This window comes from Zonotrichia leucophrys, chromosome 1 (genome assembly GCF_028769735.1).
Source record: "Zonotrichia leucophrys gambelii isolate GWCS_2022_RI chromosome 1, RI_Zleu_2.0, whole genome shotgun sequence".
Lineage (NCBI taxonomy): Eukaryota > Metazoa > Chordata > Aves > Passeriformes > Passerellidae > Zonotrichia > Zonotrichia leucophrys.
Genome location: NC_088169.1, coordinates 40,628,483 through 40,651,533, shown reverse-complemented (window position 1 = coordinate 40,651,533; position 23,051 = coordinate 40,628,483). Strand labels below are relative to the sequence as shown.

The window sequence follows — 23,051 nt, the reverse complement described above, 5'->3', positions numbered from 1 at the left end:
GAGGGCTCTGGTAGCATTCAGCTCCTCACTGCTCAGCCAACAGCTGGAGCTGGCTGGGGCTGTTGCTTCTGGGGACCCCCTTCTCTCTGTCTCTGTCAGTGCCAAGGTGCAGAGTAAGTTTTGAAAGCCCTAGAAGTCTGTGGGTGATGCTGGTGAAGGGGGCCTATTCCTCCTGATGTGGTGAGATGCTGTGCAAGCACTCGGTGCTGGTGGTGCTGAAGAGGGTCCAGCAGGTCAGCTTTTAGGAAATAAGGACCTGACTGTTCCATGAACAGCCCCCAGTTCCCATTAATTAGCTGGGAATAATTAAATCCCAGCTAATTAATTATTAGCTGTTGGAAGCACTCACTGTGACTTTGGTAGGCTTGGGCTCAGCCTCCAATAGGCAGCTAGTAGATAAGACATTTGCACTGTGTATTCCAGCCAATCTGTATTGTAGCCTTCAGGTCAGAAAAGCTGTGTCTGTTTAGAAAAACCAGTCTGTGATGATGGACTTAATGTTTATCTTGGCAGTAAGTAGATAGCTCTACATTTCATACTCAAAAAGGTACAAAACTGCCAAAGTCCATTAGATTAAATCAAATGTAGACACATGGAAAGGGATCCAGGTAGTGCCAGAGAATGAGAGAATAACGCATAAAGCAAGAATTCTTGTAGAGATAATTGCTGAATACCACACCACTGCTGGCAGCAGCACAATTTCATCTGGCTGTGACACTTCTGAGCTTGTGTGTAGAGACCCAACATGAACCATTTGGGAGGGGATGCTGCCTGCTGGCTTCCTGGGTGCAGGGTGGCTTTCCCTTGCTCCCTGCCAGGGTGGAGCTGCTGCCTGGGGCTCCCAATGGTTCTGGTTTTCAGTCAGGGGCACTTGGATCTGTACCACTTGGAGCAGAGCTTTAGCTGGAAGGTTTTATTTACAACCTGTCAGGAAATCTCAGAGGGGGAGCTGCTGGATGGGTGTGTCATGGGGGAAGGGAGGATTAAGGAACAGCACAGAGTGAAGATGGTTTGACAGACGGAGGCTTCCTGAAGACAGAAATTGTACTTTCAGTTTAGACATTGCTCGGGCATGATTTGACTATGGCAGTGTTTATATGACATAATGGTTTTGCAAAAATAGTGATAGTAATTAAAATTACCACTGACACAACCCAACTTTCTATCCCAGTGTAACCTTTGGGTTCAGAAAAAAAAACATTAAAAATCTTGTTGAGTACTGATTTTCCTTGCCTAAATAGGCATGTGAGTGTTTACACACTAGGAAAACACACAATAGGAAATTATTAAAGACAACCTATGAAACTGGGTGATGTTCAAATGAACATGGAGTAATCCCTTGTTTGTCAATGGAGTCTCTTGGAAAGGGGAGGGGAACAGTGCTTCTCCCTACACACCCCTAGTGATTTTCTTTTGACAGCATAGCTTGGTTGGAACAGGTCTGTCACTAGTTCTTACAGTCATGATCTTTCCTCCTGTGTTTTCAAAAAGCACATGTTTGGTTGTTTGGTTTCACTCACAGCATGGTATCCTTGCCTGTCTCACACATGGATTATTTAGATACAGGAATATCTTTTTTATCAGGAGCAGTGTTGCTCCCAAGTGCTGCACTCCCCAAAGTGCAGCTGGCTGGGTGGGAGGCAGCACTTTGCATTTGTAATACCATAAGTGAAATACTGAATGGAAATTCCTGCCAATATGTAAACACTTATGAGTCAAAGCCAGATGCTGGGTGGATTTTTTTTTTTTTTTGGCCCCACTGTCCCTTGCACAAGCAGAAAACTCTTCAGAAGAAGAACACCCCCAGGTCCTGTTCTGGAGTTCAGCCATTGTATCTGAGCAGAATGAACCTCCTGCTCTAAGGTCACATATTCTCATGGAACTCTGATGCCTTCTTTTTCCCAAACCATTTCCAGCCTTCTCTGGTGTGTTCAAAAGTGCTAGCAATTTTCCTTAAAAGTCTAATCCTTCTGTTAAGTGCCTGCCCTCTCTGTTGTCAGAAGTGAAAGGCAGGCTGGGTTAAGGGTGTACTGTACCTGGGAATTACAGTCTGCCAGGAAGATTCCTCACAAGCTTCTGAGCAAAGGAGCACGGGGGTCAGGATTTTAAAGGAAATGAGCTATTGAGTTTCAGTGCTTATAAGTGATTATGCAGTTTTATTGGATGACTGAAGTGTGTGGCATTTCTGTTGCTGACAGGGAAGGCCGCTCTAATGCTCACATTAAAGGAGATTACCAAAGAATCGGAGATGTTATGCTGAAGAACATTCAGAGTATGAAGGTAGGAATGATCCTATAAGTGCTAAGCTTTGACACGGATTAACTTCAGCGTGCTTTTCATTTTCTTATGATGTTGCCTCTTGTGCTGGTTTTGCCAATTCTAATCAAGGCTCATGATATGAAAGTTTCCTTTGATGACGTAGCAAGCATTTGGTGGATTTCCCTGGGATTTCAGAATTGCAAGCTGATTTTAAATTGTCCAGCCGCTTTCCTCCACTCTCCTAAAAACAGAAGCAGCAAGCACAAAAGTTCAGGAGTATTTAATTTCCGGTTATTTTTTCCTTCAAATAAGAAGGCAAAGCATTGGAATTTGTGTGGCTGAAGAGACTGTTCAAATGCTGAGTGTGCCTGTTTTTTCATGCAAATATTCACGTTAAGATGTTGCAGGATTAGTGTCATGGTTTGAGCCTGGCACAGAGCTAGTGCCTCCATGAAAATGCTTCACTCTGGTGTCTGCTGTGAGATGTGACCAGGAATAAGCAAAACAGGCTCTAACTTAAACATAAAAACCACTTTATTACTTAAACTACAGGGAAATAGGGAGAGACTATAAGGAAAAAAAAAAAAAAAGAAAAAGAATTGAAAACCTTACAAAAAAACCATTTTCCTCCTCCCCACTACCTGACTTTCTCAATCTAATACATTCTCTCAAAACAACTGCTCAGCCTTGGCCCCACACGTTAGTATACTCAAACTGCAGTTCATGAAGAGGAAAAGAGTCTTTCTTGTTCCATAGGCTTTTGGAAACACACTGAAATCTCGGATGCTTCCTTGTCACTTCGGCACCGCCCGGGGGGGAAAAAAAAAGTCCTTTTGCCGCTTGTGACATGTTCCTTCCATGCTCAGTGCTCTCACCACCGAGACATGGATCAGAGCTGCTTTTAGGGTGGTCTTTCAAGGATGCTTTGTCTCACTCCAAAAAGGCACAGTCTCTGCTTTTGGGACAACTGTCCCCCCCATATTTTTCCAACCCCCTGGGGCCGGGGGGTCCTCACAAATGAACCCTCCTGGTTTTGAGGCACTGCCTCCCCCTAAATGCAGTCTGTGTCACAGGAACAACTGAGTCCATGGCTACAAGAAAAAGTCCAGCCAAAAGGCCACTCCAAATCATCTCTCCCCATCCAATCATCTCCACAATCTCCGGGCCAAGTCATCTCATCTCTCATCTCCTTTCTTATTCAGCTTCGAGGAGGATTAGCATTTTTTTGTAAGGCCCCAATCATGCAAGAAAGGGTTTAAAAGTTTTCAGTCTCTGCTGTCGGTCCCGGAGCGACTCCCACGCACGCTGCCCACACGCTGCCGCTCCGGCCGGGCAGTCTCCCTCCTTCTCCTCCTGGCTGGCTGCTCTCCTGGGGGGAGGGGGGGGGGGCTGGCTGCCCGAGGGCTGACTCTCTGGGACCTTCCACCCTTCCATCCTCGAAGCCCCCCCGAAGCCCCCTCAACCCCATCTCTGTCCAGGCCCCAGGCCTACCGCATGGCTGGCCCCTCCCCCGCCCAGCAGCAGCGGGCCGGGCGGGGGAGAGATCTGACCTCTTCGCCCGACGATGTCCAAAAGAGGAAGTGCCAGGGCAGTGCCCTGCTTTTAACCCCTGTGTATTCTCGGAGGTGTGTCCAAACTCCACTGGCTACACCAGGTGTCAGTATGAAACCTAAAACCTTCATTGGTTTGACCACAGCTTCCCAGAATTCCCACTCCTTCCTGGTCAAACCATGACAATTAGTCACCATAAGCTGGGTATTGATTTGACTTGGAAAAGTTATACTTGTGCACTACAGTGCCAAGTTAGGTGAAAGGTTTTTGAATCATGAGAATAGTTGCCTCTGAAGCCTTTAAAACTAGAAGTAAAAATGCACATATGAACCATAAATCCAGGTGTATTTGCAAGTGTTCTTAGTCTGGCCAGAGCAGTATTCTCAGTGCTCTGTGTTACTGGGAAAACAGCATGGAATGCAGGGGCATGTGAAAGCTCTACAGGTGTGTACAGTGTGGATGCAGGCTCCCCTTGCTGTAATGCATCCACACCTGCAGGTCGGTGTGGGGCAGAACGCGGCATTTCCCCTTCAGCACGCAGCTCTGCGAGTGATACTGAACTCTCGATAAATCTTTCCTTGGGGATGGCCACTTGGGCATTCTGCTGTTAGTAAATGGAGCAGCCTTGAGTCCTTGGCCGGAGGAAAGGGCACTTTAATCATTACAGCTCTCCCGAGGTGCTGGCTAGGACTCGCTTTGTCTTTCAGAAGGACGGAGAGAGACGCGGAGAGCCAAGTGACGCACAAGCGATTGCACGGCAGAGCAAAAAAAGGGAGCACAGAAAGCTCCAGTTCCCATCCCCAACACAGCCAGCCTTGTCACCAATAAGGCAGCCTCACTCTCTCTCTCTCTCTGCACTGTACTTAGCCAGGAACTGCTTTTCCCCCTCAAGATGTAATTCACATGCAGTGGAAGAAATGCAGAGGAGACTTTTCTACCACCATCTCTGCTCTCAAGAAGGATGCAGCTCTTCACAAACTGTTTTTAGAGTACCAGAGAGCTTCAGACAGACTTTGTCTCTGCTCTTGGTATCTTGCAACATGAAATTGTGTCTCCTTTGCTGTCTGCAGGTCCTTCTGGGCCACTAGTTTAAGGACAGTGTACAGTCCTCACTGTAACTTAGACCTGGCAGCGTGCTTTCCCCTTTCCCATTTTCCCTTTCCCATTACATTTGGTTTGAGATCCACCACCACTGATCAACTGATAGGTAAAGAGACAAAAGCTAGTTTAACTTAAAAGAACTGCGCAAGAAACAGAAATAAAGTTAGTAAAAACTGTACTTATTTATCATGAGACCTGTTAAAAGATCTGCAAACTGATGCTACGTGTTTAATTAATATAGGAAAGAAGTTAAGAAAAGTAATTAATGGGCAGTCTCTGGCAGCCCAGAGGGTCTGCTGTATCTTTTCCTGAGTTACAGACTTGTAAAATGAATATGCAGTGTGTGGAGGAAGCAGCTTGGCTCTAGGGAAGGTATGTTTCTGGTAAACATGTCACAAATCACAGGAGAGAGAGAGTTGACTGGAAATGTGTCAAAAAGCACAAACTTCAGATTAAGACAGAATTTCTTCTCAAGTCCATTCAATTTATGCCTTAAATTTCTTTTTGCTGCTGCATAATATTCTACTCTTTACTGGAAATGTTCAGTTGGCTGCTCAGAGAAGCTCTGTACATCCTGAAGAACCAGTTTACCTTTTTCAAAATACAACTAATTCCCTGTATAAATTGTTTAAAAAAATACTGCTGAATTGTTTTAAGGGGGAGTTGTGAATACCTGTGATACTGAGACATCAATGGAATTACATATTTAATGCAAACCGCATTCATTGCTGGTGTGCAGCTCCCCTGCTGCCACTGGGATTATTTAGAGACTTCACTAAGGAGAAGAAGATGTAGTCTAACGATGAAGAGCTTGTAACATACCCATTTCTGTCGGGCAACACATCTGGTTTTGTGTTTGTTGAGTTTCCCAAGAGATGCAATTTCTCATTAATAAGAGGAGAGCAGAAGCCAGAAGTCCATTTACCTGCATCTCTGTTCCCCAAAATCACCAAAGGGCAACTGGGGCATCTAAATCCCTTCATCCTTTTAGAAAATCTCATTCACAATTTTTGGCTGTCTCTATTGCACCTACTTGCATGATCTGTGTTCATGTTATCTCCTTGCCTTTGAATTCCTCACTGATAAGAGAGTTTTGTTGAATTATGTGCTTTAGTTTTCCTGGGAATGCAGGGGGGGTGGGGGTGTCTACTTCAAATGAGTAATGCCTTTTCTCCTTGGCAAGTGAATATCAGAACCATTGTGTTGTACAGCAATTTTGTTTGCAAAATCCCCACTGCTGTGCTAGTTGGATGTGTTATTGGATTAGGTATGGGCTGAGTCATGTCTCTCAGTGATTGTTAAGAGCCTCCTCTTTTCTTTCATGCATAAAAGCAACTGACAATTCACCTGCGAAAGCACAATGAGATTTTAATGGAGCTGGAGAATGGGATCAGGAACTCCCGCAAGCTGGAGACCTTCTGCAGAGATTTCGAGCTACAGAAAGTCTGCTATTTGCCTCTCAATACCTTCCTCCTCAGGCCTTTACACAGGCTTATGCACTACAAGCAGATAATGGAGAGGCTTTGCAAGCACTACCCTCCAAGCCACATGGACTTCAGGGATTCGAGAGGTAAGAAAGAGAAAAGACATCAGTTCCTGGAGCTGGGAATGACATCCAAATCCATTAGAGGTGTATGGCTGGAGGAAAGGAAAACATTTTTTTTTAAGCCTACATAAAAAGAGGATTGAGTTGCAAAATCCACCACTCAGAGCACCATAAGCAGTAGGATTAACAGAAGGATGCTCTTCTATACACATTGTGCCACAGTCTGGACAGGTGCTTGGAATAGAATTCTGCTGGGGGTTATTAAACACACAGAAATGACAGCATGTTCGGGAAGCCTCTTGAACTGAAAACAGTTGGAAGGTTGGAGAGAGCACAGGGAACATAGCATATGTGCTTCTGTTGTTCCTAGCTTTCCCTAGAGATCCTCTAATAACACAAAATACTAGCCCAGGTGAACTCTTGATCTGACCCAGTAGGGATGCTGTTATTATGTCTTTCAGTGTTATTTGTCTTCTTTTCCAAGAATACAGTTTGCTCTGTTATCATTTCCATGATTTGTTTCAGGAGCTCAAAGCAGCCAGCATGGGTTGATTTTGGATTTAGGGTTGTTTTGTTTTTTTTTTTTCCACACATGAAGAAATTGCCCTTCTGTAGCCTGAACTCACTGCCTGCCATTTCCTTCTGAGGGTTTGTTCTCCTTCCCCTTTGCATCCACCCCCCACACCCGTGTGTCCATTATCTTTGGTGCATTGCTGCAGATCCATGGAAGAACTCGGGCAGGGAGCAGTGCTCAGCACAACTGCTCCAGGCATAACATGTGAGCTGAGCTCCCTCAGATTCTCTGGGATGAGACCCCCAGCAGGCAGTGCAGGGAATGCAGAGCCACCTGACCTGTGGCAGTAGGAAATGCCACAGAGGCCTGTGACACTGGGGGCTGTGTGACACTGGGGGGCTGTGTGACACTGGGGGCTGTGGGACACTGGGGGCTGTGTGACACAGGTGCTGGCCGAAATCTCTCTGCTCCCTGAATGATCTCAGAGAAGGCAGTGAGTAGTCCCTGCATGTCTTTCAGCCAAGGCTGGGGTGTGAGGATGATGCATCCATTCTCCTCTCCCCGAATGTGTCCATTCTCCTCTCCCCAGAGAGTGTAGCAGGCTGATTCCTGCTTCACTTTTGAAATGGATATGAACATAGGTTTCACAGGTGAAAATAAGACAACATTGTGCATTGTGACTTAGAGACCCCATCACTCTGGGATCAGTTTCTTACTTAAGTGTTTGCAGACTCTTTTTAAAGGTCAGAGTCTAAAGGAAGCAAAAAAAAAAAGTGAATTTAATCCCAGAAGAGAGCATGTCTCCCACTAGCAGGTGGGGGTGAACTGTGTACTGAGCAATGATGAAGGAAGATGGAGCCACTGTTGCTGTTCATGGACTGTGGGTTTTTAACACAAATGGCTGTAGCTGCTCTCCTGGCACTGCCAGCCCATGTCTTTGGCCCATTCAGAGCCTGCCCACCCAGCCAGGTGTGCTCCCACACATGATGGCACAGGGTGGTGTCCCTGGAGAGAATGGAGAAGAGCCATGATGTCACTCAGTGGTGTGCAGCCCTTTAGCTGTTCCCGTTGATGGGACTGAGAACAATCCCCAAGATTGTATCATTTCAGGTGTTTGCCATCTGAAATGATGAAATAAGTGACACTGCCATTTCCTGCTCTTTTCAAATATGGACCTGACCCAGTGTGCTGCAAGCAGGGGGGAAAATGCATTTTTTTGAAGCACAAAGAACATCCCTAGATTGATCAGAGTTGTAGGAATTTAAGTCCTTTATGAGAATCCATTTGTTGGTGCTCTAGATTGGCTAAAACAGGGCAAATTTTTGGGAAGTAGACTGTTCTTCACAACACTCCATCCCATCCACTGCATAAGATGGTGTCCAGAGTTTGTGTGGGTTTTATTCTGCCTGGGTAGCTTTATGCTGTAGAGGAGAAGAGTAGCACAAGAGGGTTCATGAGCTGGGTACTGCTGGCAAAAGCCATATTTCTTCTTGAACATTCTTGTAAATTTTTAATGAGCACTTTATGGATTTGTCCATCTAGCTGCTTTGGCTGAGATTTCTGAAATGGTGGCTCAGCTCCATGGCAATATGATAAAGATGGAGAACTTCCAGAAGCTGCATGAACTGAAGAAAGACTTGATAGGCATGGACAATCTGGTGATCCCCGGAAGGGTGAGTAACAGAGTTGTGATTAAGATTTGATACCATTTCAAATCATTAGGTATGTTTTCAAAACCTGTTTATTAGGGCACCTGTGAAATTGCCTTTTATCATTTGAACCTGTTTCTGTCACCAAAACCTCTCAGATGTAAACACAATAATGCCAAATGTCATCATTTAACCCCAGCCAGCAGCCAAGATCCACACAGCTGCTTGCTCACTGCCCCAACAGAAGGACCAGGTGGAGAGTCAGAAGGGTGAAAGCAATCAAGAGAAGTCATGGGTTGAGATAAAGACAGTTTAACAAGGAAAGCAGAAGCCATGCACACAAGCAAAGCAAAACAAGGAATTAATTCACTGCTTGCCAAGAGCAGGCAGGTGTTCAACCATCCCAGGAGAGCAGGGCAGGTGTAATGGGGACTTGGGAAGACAAACACCATCACCTCAAATGTTCCCCCTTCCTTCTTCATCCCCCCACTGTATATACTGAGCACGATGTCACATGGTCTGTAATGTCCCTTTGGTCAGTTTGAGCCACCTGTCCTCGCTGTGACTCCTCCAGGTTCACATGCACCTCCAGCTCCCTCACCAGTGTGGTTGTAGGGAAAGCAGAAAAGGCCTTGGCTCTGTGTAAGCCCTGCTCAGCAATAACAAAAACATCTCTTTATCATCAACCCTGTGTTCAGCTACTTGTGCCCAGCACAAATCCAGAATACAGCCCCATACCAGCCATGATGAAGAAAATTAATTTTACCCCAGCCAAAACCAGCACACCGTAGAAAACAGCACCTTTAAAGCAGGAAAAGGCAATCCTCTTTATTACCTTTTTATTGACTTTTAAAGTTTTGTCTTTTGTATGGATCTGGACTGTTTTAGGCAATTCCAAACATCTTTTATCACAGAGGCAGTAAAAGTGTAGCATTTATCACAGCATTCAGAGCTTGAGCAGTTGCACATTTCTTTTTCCTGCCCTTATTTTCTTTTCCCAGCCCCTGATGCTAGAGCTTGATAGATTAAAGGGGGGGAGTAAGGCATTTGTGCTGGAAGAACTTCAGCCCTTTCACCATGCCTTGCTTTGAAACTCATGGCTCTGGGGAGGAGCAGTCTCTTCAGTCTAACTGTAACATTAGGCAATAATTTTTGAGACAGTGTTGCCCCAAGTAAACACTTTTAATTGTGCCATAAGAATACCAACATCTCCTTCTTACTTATCATGCCTTTTTAAAATCAAAAGCTCATTTCAGAACAAATGAACCACACTGTAATATTTGTAGCCTTTTTTATTTTCTTAGGCACATGTATCTGTGTGTGCAAACTTGACAGTTGTCTCTTGCTGAAGTAGTTTCCTTCCCAGTCCCTTGACTTCTGTGTGTAATACACAAAACCAGAGCTTGCATCAAGTTTGATGTGCCATTGGGAAGGCAGTGCTGAGCACAGGTATTTCTGCATTTGTGGCTGTTCCCCACTCCCTCCCTTTACCTTTTCCCTGTCTCCAAGCAGCTGCCACAGCTCATGTTTCTTTCTAGTGATCCACAGACTGTTCACATCCTTGGCAAGTCCCTCAGGACATTTCACAGCCTCTGCATCTCTCTATCACATGAAATTAAACGCTGTCATCGGGTGTTTTCTGCTACCCTAGTCTATTTAAAGTCTGAGCAGTCTTCCTGTCCTAGGAAGTTCAAGGAAAAGGCAGATGGGGGGCAGAAGTTGTTTCCCTGCCAAGACAAGAAGCACTGGCCACCACGCTCTGGCACATGCCCAGGCTGTTGCTGCTTCCAGCCCTTGGCTGTTCTTCTGGCTCTGACTCAAGTCCCTGCCCTGGTGCAGGCAGGGCTGGGAGGCAAATGCCACTGTAACCCCATCCTCTGCAGGCTGTCCAGAGCAGGATGTCTGGTGCTGCTGAGCTGGTTCCTGTGCTGCACAGGAGAACCCCCATGGCTGGCTGTCCTTGCAGGTGGCAGTGACCTGCAGCTGCATCCATGAGCCCCCACCGCTGGCCGTGCTGGTGCTGAGCCTGCCTGGGACCGCTGGGTGCTACCACGTGGCCCCAGTTGTGATCAGTACTCCTTGGTGGCCAACAGCAGCTTCCAGGAACCTACTGTGGCACAGGGATAAGCACCTCTAGCCACTTTTCCACCCTTCAGCCCCCAGGCAGTGCAGGTGTGGGGACTGGACACACCAAAGCAAGCCTAAGGCATTTGTGTTGTTTCTCTGAAAAGGTTGATCTGAGCCAGTTTATTCCTAAGATGCAGGTGGTTAAGTGCTTTATACAGGTTTTTACATCCGCAATTATGAGTAGAATGACCTTCGAAAGACTGTAATAAATAAATATGAACCTCTTAGCAGAAGCTGGAGGGAGTGACAGAAAAATTGTATTTTCATGGCTTTCAGAGAAATATAACAGTGAGTTGCTGCATAGTTCACAGTAAACATAGGAAATCCAGCATTTTGAAATTTTAGATGTGCTACTTTTCCTCTGTTTCCAACCCTAAACATTCTGAAACACTGTGGTTTGGATTAATGTGCTGTATTATATGACATGGATGGTGCTGGGATAACTCATACTGCCAGACAAATGTCTTTCTTTGTCTGCTGCTAGTGGTGATGTTGTGTAGCTGGTTTTACACTGCAGTGAATGAGAGCAGTGTGTGCCATATGCACCACAGAAGATTACCAGTGGCTAACCAAGAACACATATATATCATTAGTTTTTATGTTATTTGTGCTGTGAAAAATACTCATTAAAAACTGGGGAAAGAGGGGGCTGTCTGAAGGAGTTATTGTCAGGTAAAAACAATTTTGCTTACCTGAATTTTCTTAATATGAATGAAAGGAGTTTATCCTAAAGACACTTACCAACAGGAATTATCCTATAAATTAGATTTCTAACATATTTAATAAAATTAAAAGTCTTGGTCACTGAGAGTCAAGTCATTTGTATGACCAAGAAGTCATATTTCTGTTTATATACTAAAAAAAAAAATCATAATTTCTGCAGAAGATAAATTTTTGTCTTGTATTTGTTTCCCACAGGAGTTTATTAGGCTGGGCAGTCTTAGTAAGTTGTCTGGAAAAGGTTTACAGCAACGGATGTTTTTTCTGGTAAGCAAGAAGACAATTTTTCTTTGTACAATGAAATGTAACTCTAGGCATCTACTAGACATAACTGTTAGACTTGAATTTTGAATTACAGTAAGTATTTTAAACAGCCTTATTTAAATTAACATAGTACATCACCCGTGCAACTGGTTGTTAAGAACTTACATTTCTGTTCAAATCCAATATTCTCTTTGTAACTGCTTCTTACAAAGAGAAAACTATTTTTGATATGACAGTGTGAATATAATGGTAAAATAATACCTCCTTGCACCTTGTCTTAAATAAAAGCAGCATCATTACAAAATGAAAAGTGGCACCACATGGGATAGTGATCATATTCAGAAAAGATAGAGTGACTCCTGGTGATATGAACAATAATTCATATAATGCTCTCAGAACACATCAAGAACCAAATTTTTCCATAAATCATCCAGTTCCAACACAAGTGCCCAGCATGTTGATGGATCTGCCTGTACTTGGAGATGCATTTTGCAAGTTTTGTACTAGGGAGGTTTGTCTTCTCCCACCACTTTGACGTTATGGTGATCCCACTCACTCTCTGATCTACAAGAGTCCACTGGATAAAAAGAGTCCTCCTCTCTTTTCTTCCCAGCCAGCTGATTTGCTCCCAGCTCCTGCTGTTACTGCTGTTGTGCCCTTGGTGCTGAGGCCTTGGGACACCCAGCAGGGTGCACAGATTTTTTAGTACACAAACCCCTGAAGAGTCAGTGCAGTGTGGCAGAAGAATGCTGCTTTGGCTCCTTGTGTGCTAAAGGTGAAGGCAGTGGCTGTGTAGAAAAGCTTGTGAGTGTGCTAGATTTTACAAGGTGTTTGACATATAATCTTTTAAATAAGCCAAAGATATAACCTGATAAATCTACCTGAGTAGGATTATCCTCTGCCTTTAAAGGCACTGTAGAGGAAGCCTCAATGAATACGGTGCCTGTTTTCTTGCATACCAACAGATACTAGATGATGCCTTGGTTATAAACATGAAAAAATCTGAGAACTAGACTCTCAAGTCAGTTGCTTTTACTGTCAAAGAAATCTTTTACCTGTCTTAAGCACCAGAATCTAATCCCAGGTCAGTACTGTGAGATTCCAAATGCACATATAATCATTGGCATAATTAAATCCCCCTCTAGTGGCTGATCCACAAAGTTTCATGAATTGCTGCTGCTGCGTTGTAGAGGTCTGTGGCAAGAGCTCTGTTTCACACCACAGAGTGTGATTTTCTTGATGTAACCATCTGGTTTGAGAAAAACACCCTTTGACCCAGGTGGCCCAGTGAAAATATTCTGTTCATTTTATGGCAACAAAATGCAGGCAGACATCTGACATGCTTTGGACAACTGTTGTTACCTGCAGGAAGCTCTACAAATTGAGATTTTCAGTCTCTTCACTTTGGTATTTTTAACATTGAAACCATCTACCTGGAAAAAGGTCTCCCAGCTTCCTTCTTAATATGGGGAGTAGGAGACAGACACTCTGTTTACAAGGGCTGAGTTGGACACACCTCTTGGGCAGGTTTAACTATCTTTTCTCTCAAAGCAGGAGAAAACACTGGTGAAGGACACACCTTCCACAGCTTCAAAGTGCAGCAGAGTGTGAAATGTATGAAATGTACTGCTCTGTTTCACCACTGTTGTGGCTTGGTAGTTCTGACCCAGAGATCACAAAGGGAACATTAGAAGGCATCGAAAAATATCCAATGGAAAATTATGGAAACATACCTAAACCTAGCCAGAAAGGAGGGCAGGGAAGATAACAAGTGCTAACACTAGGTAGTGGAATATTGTGGAAGCCAATATTTTGGATTAATGAATTAGGACTGCCATATAAATATTCACCTTTCCTGTATTCACTGTTCTCTTTTAATTTTTTTTTTCACATACATACATGCCAGCCAACACCATTCTAATGATACTTATCCTTGCTTTTCAGTTTAATGATATCCTGTTGTACACAAGTAGAGGCCTGACAGCATCCAATCAGTTTAAAGTCCATGGGCATCTTCCACTGTATGGCATGACAGTAAGTATTGTGAGAGCCTAAGGGATTCGTGCTTAAGTGGCCATTTGTGGTCCCATTTAATTGCTTGATGGATTTCTGCTGGGCTGAAAACAGCAGCAAAGGGAGGTGTTCTCTAAATCTCTTGGGTTCAGCATCTGTTCCTGCAGCCTTCTGCACAGAGGTCATCACATAGCAAAGTGAGCCCCCTCATTTTTTGTGTGTAATGCAAAGAATTTGAGCTTTCCATAAAGAGGAAAAGGCATTTTTGAGGGCTGCTTCCTCACAATACAGACTTCTTGAACATGATTCTTAGAAGTAATTCATCCCCAATTCATTATAGATGCACACAAGACAAGTAAACAGTAGCAACAATCTAATTTCTGTTAAAAATACATTTCCTAATGTTTTCAGTTCTGTATCTTAAAGCCAAAGTAGTGGGAATCTGGCAGCAAAATGTTATTTGGAGCTCTTGTTGCAATTCTTCTGGAAAACAGCCATTTCAAGCCAATAGCACCTATTTACCTCTTCTTGTGCTGTTCCAAAAATATTTTTGCTGATTTCAAAAAGGTTTCATTCCCTCCATTATTTTCAATGGAACTTCTCACTGTTTGGTATCAATTCTTTGCTGTTCTCCTGAGAATTGAATTAAATTGTCACTACCACAGTAATTGATTTTCTCTAAACATTTGCAAGGTTTCAAGTTTTACCTAGCATTTCAAGGAATCTACTCAGTGGTTGGTGGCCATTTGGCCTGGACTTGCTCTCAGCAGAACTGTGCTATGCTACAGTTCCCAGAGCACTCCCAGCATTTAACACACTCTTTCGTACAATAAATCACTCTTCTGATAAAAATACTGCTATTTTCTTGGACACAAAGCAGACAAAGCCATGCTTTTGGTTCAAGATGTTGTTGCAGAACTTACTGTTTTTCCAGCTTGCAAGGCACTGTTTTTTTCCTCAATACCTAGCTCAAATTTGTTTGTGAGCATTTCTCCTATTTTCTTTTCCCCGATGGTAAGAGCTCATTCAGTTCACTGTTTCACCTTAAGAAATATGTACTTCCTGCAATCTGACTGCATTTGGCCTTTTACCTCTCAGATGGAGGAGAGTGAGGAGGAATGGGGAGTTCCTCACTGCCTGACACTACGAGGTCAACACCAGTCCATCGTTGTTGCTGCAAGGTAATTCAGTGGAGACAAAGTCCACATGTGAGTTGTATTTCTCTGCAGCTGTCACAGTGGGACAGAGAGGCATCATTTTGTTTGTATTTGCACCTAAAACCATCTTCTCAAAGGTATATTCTTTCCTGAAAGCCAGTTGTTAAGAAAAAAGTGGATGGGACACAATAGAGTGGCAATTGTGCAAGCTGGAACCAAAACTAAGTAATCAGGGAGAAAAATGTAGCATCTTGTATCTGAATTTATTTATTTCAGTTTCAAATAAGCTCAGCTTGTGTCTGTTTCTTAGAGTTTGCTTTCAGCTTGTATGAGAGTGAATAAAACCTGAATTTTCATTGTTAGTTCCCGCACTGAAATGGACAAATGGACTGAGGACATCCAGATGGCAATAGACCTGGCAGAGAAAAGCAGTGGCCCTGCCCCAGAGTTACTGGCAAGCAGCCCACCTGACAATAGTAAGTAAATGCCAGAGTAGGTTTTATTCACTTTTGTCAGTATGATTGGTGGCTGCTTCTAAGCAAAGTGGTGAGAAGTGCTGGCCACAAATCAAACTGAGACATTTGAAGTTGATTTATACACATATATATGTATAGATATATTGAGATTTGTGCCATTTTAATGTTCTTGTTGAAGTTAGCAGAAAGTTTCATTGAATAGAGAAGTGACTTAAGCATAATGGTTCCAGGAACTATTTGGGCAGTGCCTGTCCTTGGAAGGTATTAAAAACACCAAAAAAGCATGGTAGTTAGCCTTTAATTCTAACACTTGCAGAAACACAAATTAAATATATAAAATATAATAATCTATTTGAAGTCTGCACAAAACTATTTCTAAAATGGTGTTTTTAAATTAGTTCACAATACTGCGGACAGAATTGATTTGTTTAATTTTTCCAATTATATATGTTGTTGCATAGAGGAAGAAAGATGCTTTTTCCCTGCATTTCATAGAGTCTCCTGATGAAACTACTGTAGACCAGGAATCTGAGGACGACCTCAGTGCATCCCGCACCTCACTCGAACGTCAGTCACCCCACCGTGGCAACACTACGGTGCACGTCTGCTGGCACAGAAATACCAGTGTTTCAATGATCGACTTTAGTATTGCTGTGGAGGTATCTGCCTCAGAACCACCTGAACTGCAGCTCCAGACTCGCTTTTCAATGACAATTTCCTTTTTGCTCCTCCTTTAACAAGTACACTGTTCCCTTGTCTCCTCCTGGGAAGTTCCAGGCACGGTTATTAACCTGCCTCCTGTATTCCCAAACCATGGCATGAACCGTCACTCAGGCAGCACAGATCTGCTCCTGTAGTGCACCTGTGTACAATCAGTTAGAGAAGTAATTTTCATAGAAGCAACTGTCAAAAAAAAAAGCTGATGGCCTTCAGAATGTACAGCAGTTCAAACTGTCTTAATGCTTTCAGTTACAGAGGCATTAAGTCATTGCTCGAGCGGAAAGGATATTGTCTTTAGCTGCTGCAGCCAGAGTTTCAATTATGTGTATTATTACTAACTTACTTTCTTTACCTAGCCATCTTTTCTGGAACCTTGTCTCATTGCTCAGTCTCATCTGCTTTTTCTTTATTTGCATTTTCCACCTCAAAATAAACCCCTTTTTTTACCACTCTGATCACAGCTAAGCCAATTTGATACACATTCGTTAATTCTGTACTCGACAGCCAAGGTGCAGACATTGTCTTTTCAAAGATTGAAATGAAAGATTTCTAGCTCAGTGTAGGTTTTAGGATGAAGTAGTAAGCCTGCTGAGGTGTTCCCCCTTCACCGAAGAGAGTCCAAGGAGCTCTGTGTACTTTATCATGGCCCTCAGCAAATGGGAATTTATGCTCTATAAAAATGGAAGAAGGAGTCTTAAAGCTGAGTGGATCTGCACTCACATGGCAGCCCTCAAACATTAGGCCACCATTGCTCTAGAGAAGAGATACTGATGCAGAACACAGTGATGTAAGGACAAACATATCCACAGTTTGTGTAACTGCCTCTGTTTTTAAACAGGAGTGAGTTTGTTGCTGAAGTATGACAAAATATTCATGCTAAAAAATGCTGACAGTAGAGCCTCATTTCTGTCTCACGTAGGTGGGATTTTCCATTCTTCCTATCCTTATATCCTGCAAGGGAGGAATAGTTCAGCACAGGACAAGGTCTCATATTTTTCCCTAAAGCCAGAGGCCTTATTATAAACCGATCTAGAACTTATACCAGTGACTCATTCTAATGATTAAAACATGTAGTTAGGCAAATCTAACTAGGTCTGAGATCAGTGTTCATTGTTGCTCATTTTTGTTCCTTCCCTGTGCCTCCAATGAACACAGAGCAGTGAAGACCAAGCCACCCTGGAGCCATGCGTTGTTCTGTGAAACATCTCCAGCTCCACTGCTGCTCCATGCGTGGCAGGGCCCGCTCATGCTCACCTCGTCCTGTCGGTGCCTCTCACTTCAGCATTATCGTTTATTTTCTTTGTGTCTCTCCCTCCTTTCTGTCTCTCTCGTGGTAGAAGAGCCTCTCTCTGTCAGTGACTGTTCCTCCCTACCTGCTGGACTGATCAGTGATCAGCGGCCTGTTTCCATTTCATATGTCTGCTGGTACCGAATGCAAAGCCTGTCCTTTTATGATATCCTCCAGAGTAATGAGGTAACAGAAAATTAAGGAGTACACCTGTAACTTAGGGCAGGGAGGCAGTTGTCCAGATATCAGAGAACAGGATGAGTTAAAGGAAAGGCTTTAATGCATATCCAAGGCTGGTGAAAGCAGAACTTTCTAAGAATACTTCATTTGTAGTAGCTACACCAGGAACCCCAGATTTCGACTATTAAGCTTTACAGATTAAGTTGTTAGCTTCTGCATTAGATAACAAGAATGATGTAAACAGCTACTGTGATCCAGGCAAGAGCCCTACAGTCAACAAGGAATGGGAAATCCTTCATAATTCACTGAGAACCCCCCTGTCATTTGCAAGGAACAATGATGCCTGGCTTTCTGTCTTCACTATATGAAGAGCAGTTGCTTCAACCAGCCATTAAATACACGTACTTGGTTATGGCTGTCTCCTCCTTTATGTTAAACTATCCAAAATCCAGCTAAAATTAAGGTGAACAGTCCTTGTTTTTGAAATCTTTGAAAAGTACCATGTGAAGTCCCTGGGTACAGAGACCTCAGTCTCTATCTGCAATTCTAAAGTGTGTCATAATTTTTCTTTACATCACAAACTCATGTCAGACTTTCTGTTTCCATTATATTTAAGTACCATTCTAAAAGAAGACAGTAGGATTAACAAGACTGAGGTTCAGTAACAGATTACCAAAAGCCACCTCAGTTGATAAAATAATTAGTGTAGTAGCTTTGAGTTTTTGGAAGTACCCAGCTGAAAACAAAAAAATATGTAAAGTACTGCTCAGCAGTAGAAAAATGCAGAAGAAAAGTACGTCCAGTCAATTGCTGAATTTTCATTTACAACCAGGCCACATAAAATCAGATAAAAGCAAATAATTTTTCTTACAATAACTAAGATGCAGGCACCTTTCACTGTTTTACTTGACTGCTTTTGATCTGTTTCAGAACCAATTGTCTGGAAATCTGCTAAGAAAATTCAAAAACAGCAACGGGTGGCAGAAGCTTTGGGTGGTGTTCACCAACTTCTGCATGTTCTTCTATAAATCGCACCAGGTAACCAATTGGGCAAGTGTGAGTGGCTGGAGGTGACAGTGGGGGGTTCTTTTCCAAAGAGGCAGCTGAGAGAAAAGTGGGTATCAGTCAGGGATGCTGTGGCTGGAGCAGCAGGTGCACTGGGCACAGCTGCACACACAGCCTTCACTGCCACTGGCACACAGCAGGGCTTGTTCTCACTGCTCTTGGGCCAGTTCTTTCCTGAAGCTCTCAGCAGGCACAATGCAGATCATTCTTGAAAGCACAGCAGAGCTCACCACTGCTCAGAAACTGTGGTACAACTTCAAACCAGGCTTTTATCACTACAATTAAAAATTTAATAGTGACTTACAAATTTTGTTTATCATTACTGACACTTAAGCCAAACAAGAGAACAGCGGTCAATGATTTAATCTACCTGAGCAAACATCCTACTGCAAAACTAGGGGATTTCTGTTTAGAATCTCTTGGACTCCTGAATCTGTTTGAGCAGGGCATAAGCACAAAGTAACTCAAGTTGCTACATTATGCATTGTTATAGAAATCCTAAATGATGAAAGAAGGAATTGGAGGATATTCCACACGTAAGAGAGATAAAGAAATCGTTTGCCATGTAGTAACTGCACTTCAGCAGTGACCCTGCTGGGTGGCCAGCACAGCTCTAAAGGAGTGGGAATTTGCAAGCTGAGGATGAAGCTGGGTGGTGCCCTACCAGTGGCAAACAATGGAGCATTATATTCATCAGTGTGAAAGCTGTGAAACTCCAAGATATTAGCCACCTTTCCTTCAAGGAAATACTGAGGGGATCAACCTGCAGCAGGTCCTTATGCAGAGGGTCTGTAATGATGATCAACTGAAACTACCAGACAGTTTATCTTATTGCAGTTCTGTAAATCTGGTATTTTTCTGCACATGTGTAGAAACACAGTGATCTTTAAATGAGGTTGTATCTACTTTCCATTTACTTACGTGCTCTCTTTATTTAAGGGCATTTATCTCACAGCACTTTCCATCATATCTTTTCAGGACAATCATCCTTTAGCCAGCCTTCCTTTATTGGGATATTCACTTACCCTTCCTTCTGAATCTGAAAACATTCACAAAGATTACGTGTTCAAGCTACATTTCAAATCCCACGTGTACTACTTCAGGGCTGAAAGTGAATACACCTTTGAAAGGTAAGTTTGTTTTTGAGAGAAAATTTTTGTTAAATTTCAGGAGCATTCTTTCAAAGGTTAGTAGATACAAAGTTTATTAAATAAGTTGGTTCAGTAATACAGGCAAAGTGGTTCAGCACAATGGGAGAAAGTTTTTAAAATTATGAAAGAAATTTTAACCCTGATACTGCTAAAATCAAGTGATTGGTTGTGATGATATGGAAGCAGTAATAGTAATTACTGCAAAACCTGAAATTATCCAGTCAAAATTGATCAGGCTGGCTGTGTGGGGAGCTCCATGCCTCAGCCTTCAGGAAGCATGTGAACAGATCACAGGACACCTCAGTAACTCTTCAGAATAGCTTTGCTTCCTTTAGTACAACTGCATGGAAAATCCGCACCTGAAACAAAATTCCAATTTTTATAGAAGCAGCTATTCCTACTACATATTTATGCCACTTCACCGTGTAATTTTTACACCTCCCACTGAACTTCAGGTAAGTGGAGAGTCAGGGAAAAGGCACTAATCCTCCTAATTTGTGGTTTGTCATTGTTCATACAGGGAACTAATTTAGCTCTTTTATATGAAGCATGAACATGTCAAAAATCATGATGTCTTCATCAAAGAAAGCTGCTCTTAACCTTTAGCCATGTCAGTCCAAAACTATAAACAAGGCAAATTGTGGGAAAGTGATGATAAAATAAAAACACAAAATGCCTTTATCAGTTCTAGGAAAAAGAAGCATAAATTGCAGCTAAAGTACATTTTTTTTGCTCTCAGATTAAGAATGGTTGGTCTCAATTGCTCATTGCTTGGACCACTCAGGAAAAAGATATTTGGTGTGTGCAGAGCAAGTAAAATCACTATTAACTTCACAAGTTTTGGGACCCATACCTGCTGTTTGGGACCTGCTGTCTGTTCTCTCTAAACCTCCTTACAGTTTTGGAAGTTGCCTTGAGACAGATTTAGGGGTGAAGTAGGAAGATGCTCCCGCAGGCACTAAAAGTCAAACTGTACAACCAATAGCACAGACTGTGCCTGTCAAGAAACCCTCCCCTGGGAACTGACCTTCCTTCTGTTTGTGTCTGTCCTGGTGCCTGCTCACAGGTGGATGGAAGTGATCCGAAGTGCCACCAGCTCTGCCTCTCGCGCTCGTGCTCTGAGCCACAAAGAGCCTCACGCCTATTGACGGCCGAATGAGCCGCTGGGGTGATTGTCCAGCAGCTGCTGATTTTCTAGAGGACATTTGAAACTCTTTTTCTCCCTCCAAGTTTAGGAAAACTTACACTTTGGTAAAAGAAGAGAATTGAGTATGGTTTTGCAGAAACTTTCACAATTCCTCAGCAAAACTGTTTAAGTTCTCTGAATATACAAACTAGCTTACCATCATCCCAGTGGCTGCGGTTCATTTCATGTCTTGTATTTTGTCATTCTGTGCTGTTTTTAGCTTGTGCCAGTATTAAAATATTGTCCTTATTAGAGTGCCAAATGCCAAAAGACGTTTTGTTGCCTCAAAGATTGCACCTAAAAGAACTCCCAGATGACTGAAATATGAAAACTTTCTCCTCTGAGGCAAACACTATTTTCTTCTCTTTTCATAAAAATATATTATTTTTTTTTACCATGTTAATCTGTAGACTGCTGGGCTTTTAAATGTAGATGGATTTTCACAGTATAGAATATAATTATATATACAGCAAGCAGTCTAACAGGAATGAGATAACTTTCAGATTTCATGCTTTTTCCCCCCCAGTCTTTCTACATTTAATCAGCAACGATTTACTAATTTTCTATGTTTAAGAAGGAAACAGTTGACAGCTCATTCTCATTTCCCTTTGGGGTCACAAATCCATGTGGTATAAATAAAGTATAGGGTTCTTACCTAACCATTTTTTTGGTGCAAGTTGACCAAATCATTCATCTGTTGGCTTTGAAAAGTGAGTACTACTTGCAAGACGAAAAATTTTTAAAATAATCCAGTGCAATATTATTTGGGCTGTTAATGTACTGTGAATGGTTATGTACAAGGAGAAATTAAAGGCTGTGGTGACATTCTGCTGTTTGTTTTACGAACTTGAAAGAAAACCTGTATGCTACAAGAACTGCAGCTATTTGTGATTCATTTGTAGTGTTTTGGTAACTAAATTGCTCTAAGCTGGGGGGTACTGCTGAAGCCCCGAGTTTTCATCCTGCTTGCTACACATCCCAAATTGACTTGCAGTTTATTGTTGGAATTTCAGTCTCTCCCTCTCTCCCCTGGGGCTCAGGCAGACAGAGAGTGACTCACACAACCTGCAGCAGAATTACCCATTTCGTATGCCTAACTTCAACATCAGCTGGCTCCGCATTTTGGATCAATTGGTGGCGCTGAGAAGGCTGGCAGCACTGTATCTGCAAGGCTTAGATGCTTTCCCTTGTGTTCTGAGAAACATTGTCACTAGGGTGATGTAAAACTTCCACGGGCAGAAGTTTGCTGTGCTGGTAGCACCCATCACCATTACAGGCCTTGGAGGGAGCATGGTGCTGAGCAGAGGGGGCCTGAAGGTCAGTGTGGGAAAGGAAGCTGGGCAAGTTCTATCCCTGCTTTTTCTTCATCCAGCTACTCGCTCTGTTAATGGCTTGTCTGTGTGCGATGTGTAAAATGGCTTCTTACAGCTTTGCTCACAACAAAAGGGAATAAAATACCTCACACCACCATTGTACATATGCCTGTTTCGAGCCAGTAAAGTGTTCTTTCTGTTACCCCAACCCCAGACATACCTCTGTCTGAGATGAGGATGGGCTCCAAACCCTTTAGGACAAGCAGCAGTCCTCACGGCCAAATCCAAGCACATCCTGCCAAAGGGAAACTCTTTCCAGAGCATTTCCTTCAGCTGCAGGGAGACCTTCAGCCCCCTGGGCAGGCAGAGTGCTGCAGCTGCTCTTTGCCTCAGTTGGTGCCCCTGGCTCTCCACACCAGTGCCATAACCACACCTACCCTGGAGCACTGCCTCTGGCTAAGATGTGCTGAAGGACAGACTTGGAATGTAGGTAGGAAAATCTGAAGGCCATTTTCTCAGCTGCAGGTCCCACTGCCTTGTCCATTCTGAGCCTGTCACCCTGCCCTGGAGTAACATACAGGAATTCCAGTGCTTCAGGACTGTCCAGGAATGTGAGCACTGATCTGCATAGTGAGGAGAAGAGGAAATAGCACAGCACAGGTGAACAACAACTCAGCTGCAGCCATACTGGTCTGGGAAAACAATGCTGGAAAAGCAACAGCACTCGATGTTGCTATGAGGTAAAACGCTGCAGACCTGGTCCTGCCAAAA

At 43.2% G+C, this 23,051-nt stretch overlaps 1 protein-coding gene across 6 annotated transcripts in view; it reads left to right on the top strand.

Annotated features, from left to right (window-relative positions):
- The window catches only part of FARP1 (FERM, ARH/RhoGEF and pleckstrin domain protein 1), a 202,810-nt gene extending 180,368 nt beyond the window's left edge, over positions 1-22,442 (top strand). For all 6 annotated transcript variants that reach the window (XM_064712416.1, XM_064712405.1, XM_064712421.1 and 3 more), the window contains 11 exons: positions 2,199-2,280; positions 6,244-6,481; positions 8,514-8,644; positions 11,666-11,734; positions 13,676-13,765; positions 14,843-14,925; positions 15,265-15,377; positions 15,873-16,036; positions 18,496-18,603; positions 19,609-19,760; positions 20,848-22,442. In XM_064712416.1, the coding sequence (XP_064568486.1) occupies positions 2,199-2,280; positions 6,244-6,481; positions 8,514-8,644; positions 11,666-11,734; positions 13,676-13,765; positions 14,843-14,925; positions 15,265-15,377; positions 15,873-16,036; positions 18,496-18,603; positions 19,609-19,760; positions 20,848-20,929 (1,312 nt within the window). In that variant the 3' untranslated portion in view covers positions 20,930-22,442. The remainder of the gene's footprint in view (positions 1-2,198; positions 2,281-6,243; positions 6,482-8,513; positions 8,645-11,665; positions 11,735-13,675; positions 13,766-14,842; positions 14,926-15,264; positions 15,378-15,872; positions 16,037-18,495; positions 18,604-19,608; positions 19,761-20,847) is intronic.
- The last annotated feature ends 609 nt before the right edge of the window (positions 22,443-23,051 follow it).